Raw genomic sequence first — 9,960 nt, 5'->3', positions numbered from 1 at the left:
CTGGCCTGAAGGTCTCCCGCCTCAGTCCAGTGATCCTCCCACAGGCCTGCTGTGGCCTTGCAGGGCTGGGGTCTCAGTCTCAGGCGACTTGCCTGAGCCCTTCTCAAGCTGTGGGGAATCTGTAGATCCAACTGAGGGCTGAAGAAAGGAGAGAGCCCAAGTCACAGCTGTCGGCTTCCACTGCGCAACTCCAGTTGATTGGAGACGAGCTGAATTGTTGGGGAAGTTGGGAGTTCAGGGAGATGATTACAGGGAATGGAGTTTGGCTAGGAGTGTGGTTCGCTCCACTCCCCTCAAGCCCTAAGATGATGTGCTTCAGGCACTGACAAGGTGAAGACCGCAAGCGGCACTCCTGGGACCCCAAGGACAGCCGTCTATACCGGATGCCAACCTGGAGTTTCTCCATCCTCTGGCGCTGGACAGGCACAGAGGGCCTGGGAAGTACCTCTCTGAGGTCTGGCTTGGAGTTCTGTGTGCTAATCAATTTCCCACTTTCTTACCCAGACTCCAAGACCTGCTTCCCTCTGCTCTCAAAACCTTCCAGAATAGCCTGCTCTAAGCCCACTCACCTATCGTTTTCTAAGCTCCTCCCTGCTCTGGACAGAAATGTTCAAGGTGCCCCATTTACTGGTCTGCTCACTGGCTAATGGCATCATTACTCTACCTTCCAGCCTGCTGCGGGATCAGAATGATGTTCCTTTAACAGTCTTAACAGCATGCTGTGAATTCTGAGCTGCAGCAGCCAGCAGCTCCTGCAATTCTTCCTGACTTCCCCCTCACGCTGGGAGAAGCAGGGCTGTGTGCATTCCTTTGGCCAGGGAAAGCACCAACCCCATCCAGAGGGGAAAACCCTTTGTTTTAAAAACTGAGCTCCAGCCTGCATACCTATGTGATGAGGCAGCCCAACCTCGGCTGGGGGGGTGGGGAGGAGGGGCTCAGTCATAGGATAGAGCAGCTATTTTCTCCTCCTACACGTGCACCCCCATCTGTTCGAGATTTCCCTTCCAACTCCAGCTTGGCTGGCAGGCTTGTCCCTAAAGAAGCTGCAGGCCAAGACGGAGAGAGAACTGCCTCCCTCCTCCACACATCCTGACTTGCTGCCAACTGCCAGAAAAAGAGGGCAACATTTGGGCATTTACCAGAAGACGAGGATGTGCCTTTTCATTTGTCTTTTTATTTTACATTTAAAAAGTGGTTATTGCTCTAACTGGATCAGAGGTAAGGACCTCTGCCCTAAGGAGCCTTGGCCTTGCAGCCCCATTCAGCAGGGATGGAAGTCACAAGACAATGAGTGGAGCCTCATGCCCTCCCATGAGGAAGCCCTTAGTGTTGCCGACATCTGCCTTTTACCCTGTGTCTCCTCCCTCCCTGTGCTCCACACTTGGGCAAAGCAGAGTGGCGGCTGCCCCAGCCACGAGAGCTCTTGTAGACCGGAAGGAAGGGGCGGTCACTGGGTAATGGCTTTCAGCTCTCTGGCTTGGGGGCCATTGCTCTTATCGTTCAGTTCAACAGGTATGCACTGGGCGCCTATGGTGTGCCAGGCTTGTGCCAAGCGCGGTCTCCCACGCGCTCGTCCTCAGTCACCAATGGAAGACGCAGAGGTCCGTCTCTTCCCACGCAGGCACTCCGCAGCCGTAACTTGTCAGTCCCAGGGAAGGCTCTGCCCTCCCTTAGCAAGCACCATTTGTGTTTTAAACCAGAAAGAGGCAGTGGAGGGAGGGACCCGTCACCTCACACCACGCAGGCTCTAGGGAAGGACATGAGGACCCTGGGGAGTTTTCGCTGAACCCTGGATGAGATGGCAAGATATGGAGACCCCAGAGGCTGGGACTGCTGACTGTCCATGGCGAATGGCTCCGGCCTGCCTTCCAGCAGAGTCCAACCCAGAGGGGGTGATGAGCAGCCCCCAGGGTATCCCATGAGGACGTATCTTTTCGGTCGTGCAAGCCAGCACTGTTGCAACTCCAAGAGATTTTTTTTCTAAAGAAATGGAGCCCGTACCCTCAAAGGTCTCTTTTCCATTCTGTCTTCTTCAGACCCCAGACTGATGATCTTACAGTCAAAAACAAGGGTCAACGAAGGTAGAGGATACAGGCCACCAGTTGGGGAATCCCTCTGCCCTCTGGAGTGAAGCCCTTCGATTGTGTTTTCCAAAAGAGACAGAACAGAAAACATCTTACACACACGCAAAGTTGTGCATCACACCACAAACAAGTCCTTGATGGCTGGATCCAGCGAAGGCTTGATGGCAGCCAGGACTCTGCCTGGCAGGCAGCCCCACAGCTTCCCTGAAAGACACAGCTTCTGTCAGTCCAGGTGCGTGTCAGCTCCCAAGAGCTTTGTGCATTTTCTTAGAGAGGAGGCCAGTCCAGGAGAGGCGAGGAGGCAGAAAGAAGGCTGTGTCTCATGCAGCTTTGCCTTTTCCAGAATGGGGCCAGGCCTTTTAGTTTGGTGGCTTGTTTTATTTTTTGCAGAATTGGGGTTTGTAGTTTAGCCTTCGTCACCAGACCAGGATGGGAGTGCAGAGGGAGACTGTGTAGCTAGCGGGGCCTCCCCCTCTCCGACCTCGGCAGTTCCCTCTCCCCAAGCCCATGGACCCGGGGACTGGCAGAGAAGAAAAATAAAATCCTTCTTCCTGCAGACAGGCAGTCACGCTTCGATGTTATTCACTGAGGGCTTGTTTGGAAACTGGGAGGGAAAAAATGAGAGAAGCGGCCAGGGCTGAATTGAACAGAGTTCTTGCAAGGTTTGGAAACAGGGAGAAGACACCAAAAGGAAGGGAGCAGCAGAGCTGCAGCCTAAAAGCCAGGCTCTCGTCTCAGGTGGAAGGCAAGCAGGAGCCCCGCCTGGATGCCTGGTCTCTCTGCCTTCACGCCCAGCCTCCGGCCTCGCTCAGCTGAATGGCCAGGATGGGGTCCTGGGCCCCAGCAGAGCCGCCCCGCTGGTCGGTCCTCTCACCTCCTACAAATCTGCCTCTTGAGCACAGCCTCAGCCACTGACATTGCTGAGGTGCTTCTGGAGATGGGGGTTAATAACAGGCTTCAGGAAAGCGCCAGATAGAAGCCGAGAGAGAGGACAGGAAGCCAGAGGGTGTAAGGAGACGGAGAGGGGAGGAAATGTGGAGAGGGCCAGATGTTTGTTGGACAACCATCGTCAGAACCATGAGATTCTCTCCCATTCTCTACGTCTTCCTTCTGAGCTGCCCAGAGCAAGCACTGAAAGGGCTTTCATATCTGTTTTACAGGAGAGGAAATGAAGGTACAAAGAGGTGAAGCACCTGCCCAAGGTCACACAGCAGAGCAGGAGCAGAAGGAGCCCAGAACCCTGACCCTCGTCGTCCCGCATCAACCAGGAACTCTGCCCCCCCGCCATTTGCTGCCCTCTGGTTAAACCCCTCCTGGCCCCTGGCACCCTGCAAAAGGAGAGGATACAAAATCAACCTGTAGCGTGCCCTGTGTCCCACGGCCAGCGGCTAAGCTTGTCTCTGTCTCGCAGCAGCCACACCAGGCCCTGGGCTGACCCCTCGGCAGCCCAGGGACTACCAGGGAGCCAGCTCTGGGGTCCCCCACCCAGGTTCATGTCTTGCTCTCACCTTGCTACGGAGAAGCCCCCCGCCTTGGTGCTCTGGTGTGCTGGTTTCGGACGCACTCTTGGTTTTTTCCTTGTTATTGTTAGGTTCGTTGTCCTTGATGATGTCATACTGGCGGCAGAAGAGGGCGATGACGCCTGCAGGGGACAAGGGGGAGGAGTGAGAGGCCAGAGCCCCAGTCCCCACCCCTCCGCTTCATTCCCGCTAGACTTGGCTGAGCTCCTGCGGGTCTAGGCTCCAGGTGGCCTCTCACTGGCTCTGGTGCAGGAAGCTGCCTCTGGCTCCCATGTCCACCTGTCCCTAGCCCCAAAACCCCTGCACCTCACCACCCTTCTGATCCTGTCTCCTCCCTCCCCTTTTCTAAACCTCAGAGGGCTCCCCTTTCCTTTAGAGCAAAGAGCAATGAGAGCATCCATCTAGCACATGCCAGGGCCTGACAGTCCACCTCGCTGAGACCTCACAGCTCTCCGGGGGCACCAGTTATTACCCTGCCCGCGTTACTAAGGAGGACCTGGGCAGAGCTCAGATAACTCACCATCACAGTGGAGCTGGGTGTGCACTCCAGGGCCTGCACTCTCCTAAAGGTTTAATGCTGTTAAACTAATATTTTTTTATTTTTTTGAAAGGCCGTTAGAGTAATATTAAGGCAACCACTGCCAGCTCTCGTAGGGGCCGTCCCCATTTTCACCTCTATATTTGATTTACAGTGCTTTTTCTTTTTCTCTTTTGGCCATGCTGCACGGCTTGCGGGATCTTAGTTCCCTGACCAGGGACTGAACCCAGGTCACAGCAGTGAAAGTCCAGAATCCTAACCAGTAGGCCACCAGGGAACTCTTTAATAGAGTGCTACTTCTTGATCTGTTCTAGAGATTATCCGTTGACGTCCCCTCCATGGGAGACAGAGCCCAACAACCCCCTCTACTTCCTTCCCCATCGTTCTAGTAGAATTACACCACAATTTGGGATTAATTCACTATTTTATATTGTTACAATTATGTGAATACTATCTGTGCCAAGTCTAACAACACGCCACATAAGCAAACCTCCCCTTTTGTACAATCCTTTGTTTTTCCTGCTTTCTTTTTCAAGTATCTGCTTTTCTTTGTGTCTACAGAACGTATTTTTCCATATGCCTCAACAACCATGGATGCCCTCTCCACCATGGATGCTAATATAACTTTGACATGGTGTTTAATTCCTTCAAAAGGACTTCAGCCCACTTGACAGCCTCACCATCCTTCCCTCCTCACTTTCTACCTTCTCTCTAGGGTCACAGCTGCACTGAGCCAGACTGAGCTTAATTCGTTTCTTACACACACCATGCCCAGAATACCTTTCCTTTTTTGGCTGCTTGGTGAACTCCTACTCATCCTTCAAAACACAACCCCTGTTTACCTCCTCTCTGGGTTTTTCTTGATTTCTACTCCAAGCCCCAGAATGAAGTCCCTGTCCTCTGCTCCCACGCATGGTGCTCTGACAGCACTCATCACATAGAATATTTATAGTTAAATTTGGGCCTGGCGTCTCCCAGGCTGAGATCCTTACAAGCACCTGGCTCTTCTTAGTCCCAACTGTAGCCCTTCTCTCTGGGATGGAGTGGCTGTTCAGTAAATTCTGGCTGGGTTGAGTACAGAGACCATGGTTTCTATCCTCAGGGAGCTCACAAACAAGTGGGAAAAGAGGGAGCGAGGAGCCCAGCTAACTTAGCCAGGAAGAGCTAATTTAGCTAACTTAGCTAGGAAGAGCTACATTCAGAGAGGAGCATACAGCATGCCACGGGAGCACACAGGCAGAAGAAACAGTCTAATGCATGGGTTGGGAGGCTTCATGCAGGCAGTCTCCAAGCTGCGTCTAGACAGATGAGTGGGATAAGAGGGTGGCCCAAGCCTGAGCTGCTCGGACCTGAAGCTGCTTGGACCGAGAGGCACAGCCACCCAGAAGAGGACCGACAGGCTGCTGCAGCCATGGCTGCTCGTGAGGGTGGGGGAGGACAAGCACTCACAGGATCCTATTGGGGTGGCCAAAAAGTTCATTCGGGTTCCCATATGCTGTCATGGGATAAAAACAAATAAACCTTTTGGCCAACCCCACCCAGGCAGCTACTGAATTGCTATTTTTTTTTTTTTTGGTGAGGGGTGAGTTAGAGAAGGGATTAGATCTGGTCCTCCTGAGAAGAACTTAGGCTCTTAAATCCTCCTCTCTCACTGTCTGCAAACCCCTCGCCCTTCATTTCCATGAGAAAAGGGTCTGGTCAGGGTCCCCCATTTCCACCCCCCTACCCTGCCCAGGTGAAGTGAAGGGGAGGTTGGGGCCGGACTCACCAGCCCACATGAACAGGACCACGACGATGATCAGCACCTCGCCCGTCCGCAGCTGTTGGTTCCTCCCCATCTCCTTCATGGTCACCTCATCTGTGGGGAGAGAGACGCTAGGTCTGGGGCTCCCTGCCCCTCCAATAGCCACCCGTCTAGGGCCAAGCCCCAATATTAAGTGCTTATTTCTCAGTTCAGTTCAGTCACTCAGTTGTGTCCCACTCTTTGCGACCCCATAGACTGCAGCACGCCAGGCCTCCCTGTCCATCACCAACTCCCGGCGTTTACTCAAGCTCATGTCCATTGGGTCAGTGATGCCATCCAACCACCTCATCCTCTGTCATCCCTTCCTGCCTTTGATCTTTCCTAGCACCAGGGCTTATTTCTACTTGTGCCCAAAAAGAGATTCGAGAACATACTGATGGCTACCTAGGGGACAGTAACTGGACTTGAAGCTCCGAGTTTGTGTCCCATTGTTTGGGGGACCAGAGTGGACCTCCCTCTCTCAGGAGCTGCCTGACTAGGTGGCAGGGCCCTGGGGAGGGATGGGGGGGCGGGTTTCGTGCTTTCTGTCAGCCATGCACCGCTCCAGCCCAGACCACCCTCCCCACACCCCGTCCCATGCTGACGGTGGCCCGGGCCTGCCTTTGTTCTTCGAGGCCATCTTCTCAGCCTCGCGCGGTGTCTTGAAGAGCACGGGCTCGCTGGCCGGACTCTGTCCCTGGATGGATATGGCCTGCACGTGCACAATGTACTCCGTATCCTCCTCTAGGTCCCAGAGCGCGCACGAGCGGGTGGTGGTGTTCACCTCCTGGATGAAGCGCAGCATCCGCACATCCTTCTTCTGCCAAGAGTAAAGCCGGGCCCCGGGTTTCAGCGCCCGGGCCCCCACCCCACATCTGCCCACCTCTCCAGCAGTGATAAGGCCTCACCCTGGCTACCGTGCTAAACCCCCGACAGCCACAATCTGACTCAAGCATCCCATCACCTCTGCAGGTGGGTATCCACGTCTCCATTTTACAGGCCAGGAGATAGGGCTCAGAGAGGTTTTAGAAGCTGCCCAAGGACATATATCTTGAGAGAATTGGTGGTGGTTGTCGTTTTGTTTAGTCACTAAATCATGCCCGACTCTTTGTGACCTAATGGACTGTGGCCTGCCAGGCTCCTCTGTCCATGGGATTTCCCAGACAAGAATACTGGAGTGGGTTGCCATTTCCTTCTCCAGGGGATCTTCCTGACCCAGGGATGGAACCCGAGTCTCCTGCACTGGCAGGAGGATTCTTTACCACTTAGCCACCAGGGAAACCCAAGAGAACTGGTGTGTTAGTTGCTCAGTTGTGTCTGACTCTTTGCAGCCCCGTGGACTGGAACCAGGTCCTAAACTCACATCTGCTTACGATCAAAATCCTGCCCTTAAGTCCCAGGTTCCAACCAAAGGTTTCCTTTCTGGGGCCTTCTTTCCCAGGCCCCTGTGCAGCTTTTTGCCCATCTCTCTTGCTCCTCATTCTTCTGTCTTTCTGCTTCCCTCCTCTCCCACCCATCACTTGTATCTGGATGTGTTCTTTCCTCCCAGGGACCCTTGAGGGTTACCTGTTGAGAGATGGCAAATCCGATGACAACCTCGTCCTCCAGGACGTCCCAGCTTACCACCGCAGAGTTGGCCTTGAGGTGCCTGACGGTGACATTCACTGGGGCCGAGGGGCTGTCTGGGGGTGGGGAGGCACCTGAGTCTGAGCACCCCTGCTGTGAGGGGCAGACCCACCGTCTCTTAAGTATGAAAGGGGAACCTGAGGTGGCTATGAGGTGACAAGGAAGAAATCCAGCCCTCCGATGGGGTGGGCACCCGGGAGTGGTCTCAGTTTCTTAGGGGCTGAAGAGCCTGAGAAGCCCCAGGCTCCTTGGATCCAGGGCAGGGGCCTGTGCTGACCACAACTGGCCCCACTAGAGTCCACCTAAAATTGATGAGCCTGGGCCAGGGCCAGGGCTCATGGAGGGGCAGTGGGAGGTGGGGGGTGGCGGTGGGGGACAGGCATGGAGGAGACATAGGTGGCCGGGGTTGCAGGAGCTGAAGGTGAGTCTGGTGAAAGCTGTCAGAAGGCCTCCCAGTCCAGGGCTCTTGCTACAAAACGGCACTTCAAGTGAGTGACCTTGAGGGAAGGAGAAAGACCCAGAGGTCGAGAAGAGTCTAGCTGGGCGAGCCCTGGGATGGGACTGAGGCTCGAGAGAGGAAGCCCCAGGATTGTGGAGGGCCAGGCAGGAGAAGCCCGGGGAAGGGCCTTCTCCAGACCCTGCCAACCCCAGGAGGCAGGTGGGGAGGCAGCAGAGGAAGACGGGGTCACTGAGAGCAGGGCCCCTCCAGCAGAGTCAAGGGAACAGGGTAGGGCCCTCTGGAAGTGGGGACAGAACAAAGGGAACCAGAGGAGAGGAGAGTGAGGGGGATGGTGGGGGTCAGGGAAGCAAGAACGTTCCAAGAGAGGGGCAGCAGAGTCACTGAAGCTTCTGTATCCCCCAGGGGCAGACGCTGAAAGGGGAAGACGACCTAAGCCTTGAGCCATCTCCCTCACCCCGTAGGCCTGGGGCCTGGGGACACAAAGCCAGATGCGGAGTCCAAGAGAGACAGAGGGACACAGACAGGGGCAGCAGACACTGCACTGGAGAAGAGACAAGGCGGGACAGGAGACAGACACAGGACGGAAGCAAGGAGAGAGCTCTGGGCCAGGCAGGGGGGCAGGAAGGGAGACTAGCAAGGCGGCAGCAGCCAGAAGGGACTAGCACAGGGCATCAGGAGACGCAGGGTGCCCAGGAGGCCAGGACCCAGGGGGCAGCCGGCCTCCAGGCTCGGGGTCCCCCCTTCTTCAGGTGCCCTCGGGTGCCAGTCCTCTCCCTCCACCGTCCCCCCGCCCCCCACCCCCACCCCCGCAGGACCCAGGCAGCTCCGACCTGCAGAGTTGGCCTGCAGGGCTTTGGGGACACGGAGAGAGGCCCGAGGTGCGGGGACCGTGTCCTCAGCTGCTCCCTGGGCCAGAGAAAGGAGCCAGGGCTCCTGAAGGAAAGGCCCGGCGTCAGGGCAACGGAGGAGGGGGCTGGGGATCCCAAGACCCTAGATTCCAGGGTAAGGGGTGGAGGGAAGGGGTTTGAGAGCTGGAGGTCGGGTCGGGGGTCAAGTAGGCAGGAAAGGGGCTGGAGGTGGGGCTGGAGGTGGGGCGAAGGGGGAGCAGGGAGCGGGCCAGAGACGGGGTCCCCAGGGAGCAGGGAAGGGACCGGAGGACGCCCACCCGCGCCCCCGCGCATGCCCCCTTACCCGCCTGCACCAGCGCGAGGCAGACGCAGCCCAGCCACAGGCGGAGCGCGGCGCGGGGCGGCCCGGGGTGCATGGCGGCGGCTCCGGCCGGCCGGCCCGGGGCGGCGCACGGGGACGCGGCTCCGGCGCCCGGCGGCCGCTTGCGCTGGCGCTCTGGCCCGCGGCCCGCCCGGCCCGGCCGCCCCGCGCCGCCCCGCGCCGCCTGCATGTCGGCTCCGCGGACAGCGACTCCCGCACGGCGGCGGCGGCGGCGGCGGCGACCGCGTCCACGTCGGGCGCCCGGGGGGGCGGGGCGCCCCCGCTGCGGGGAGAGGCGCGGGGGCGGGTGAGGGCCGGAGGGCGCCCCCCAGCCGCCCACACCCCGAGGGCCCGCCACCCGGCCCGCGGGGCTGCGCCCGCTGGCGCTCCCACCCTCTCGCCTGTGCCCGAGCCCGAGCGGGGCTCTCGGCGCCCCGCCGTGCCCGGTGAGCCCCGGCCTCGCAGCGCCTGTGCCCGCCGCGCAACCCTGACCTGGCCGCCACCGCTGCCCTTTGCCGGGGAGAGAGGGAGGGCGAGTGCCACGGAGACTCCTCTGTGCCCCATCGCCTGGGGGTCCCCACCCTCCGTCCCTGCCCCAGACCCAAGGCTTTGCAGACTGGGGCAGGATGGAGCAGCGGGGAGCAATCCCAGTAAGAATGGGGGTGACTCTATAGTCCTCAGGAGGTGCTAGGGTGCTCAGTGTTTCAAGAGAGAGGGTGAGGGCCCAGCCCTGAGACCCC

At 57.7% G+C, this 9,960-nt stretch overlaps 1 protein-coding gene across 2 annotated transcripts; it reads right to left on the bottom strand.

Moving 5' to 3' along the window:
• Window positions 1-1,154: 1,154 nt before the first annotated feature.
• On the bottom strand, window positions 1,155-9,410 carry FNDC5 (fibronectin type III domain containing 5). Of its 2 annotated transcripts, none has more exons than XM_081585778.1 (6): window positions 9,203-9,410; window positions 7,492-7,607; window positions 6,547-6,745; window positions 5,911-6,000; window positions 3,593-3,726; window positions 1,155-2,688 (listed from the first exon to the last, which is right to left on the bottom strand). In XM_081585778.1, exons 1-6 carry the CDS (start codon window positions 9,408-9,410, stop codon window positions 2,650-2,652), a joined length of 786 nt encoding a protein of 261 aa, XP_081441904.1. In that variant the 3' UTR covers window positions 1,155-2,649. The 2 variants fall into 2 exon arrangements, with proteins under 2 accessions (XP_081441904.1, XP_081441903.1); XM_081585777.1 differs by having other exon boundaries at window positions 1,155-2,288.
• Between the last annotated feature and the right edge of the window lie 550 nt (window positions 9,411-9,960).

This window comes from Giraffa tippelskirchi, chromosome 3 (genome assembly GCF_054371585.1).
Source record: "Giraffa tippelskirchi isolate mGirTip1 chromosome 3, T2T-mGirTip1v1.2.pri, whole genome shotgun sequence".
Taxonomy (NCBI): Eukaryota; Metazoa; Chordata; class Mammalia; order Artiodactyla; family Giraffidae; genus Giraffa; species Giraffa tippelskirchi.
The sequence above is the reverse complement of the archived record's forward strand: the minus strand, read 5'-3'. Positions and strand labels throughout refer to the sequence as shown.

What these genes read in the sequence shown, in the direction of transcription:
- FNDC5 (XM_081585777.1), bottom strand. Translation starts at nt 9,410, where the DNA reads ATGCAGGCGGCGCGGGGCGGCGCGGGGCGGCCGGGCCGGGCGGGCCGC. An exon ending in CCTCGCGCTGGTGCAGGCGG is followed by an intron (nt 7,608 to 9,202) that starts GTAAGGGGGCAT and finishes CCCCACCCCCAG; the next exon opens with ACAGCCCCTCGGCCCCAGTG. An exon ending in GATTTGCCATCTCTCAACAG is followed by an intron (nt 6,746 to 7,491) that starts GTAACCCTCAAG and finishes TACTCTTGGCAG; the next exon opens with AAGAAGGATGTGCGGATGCT.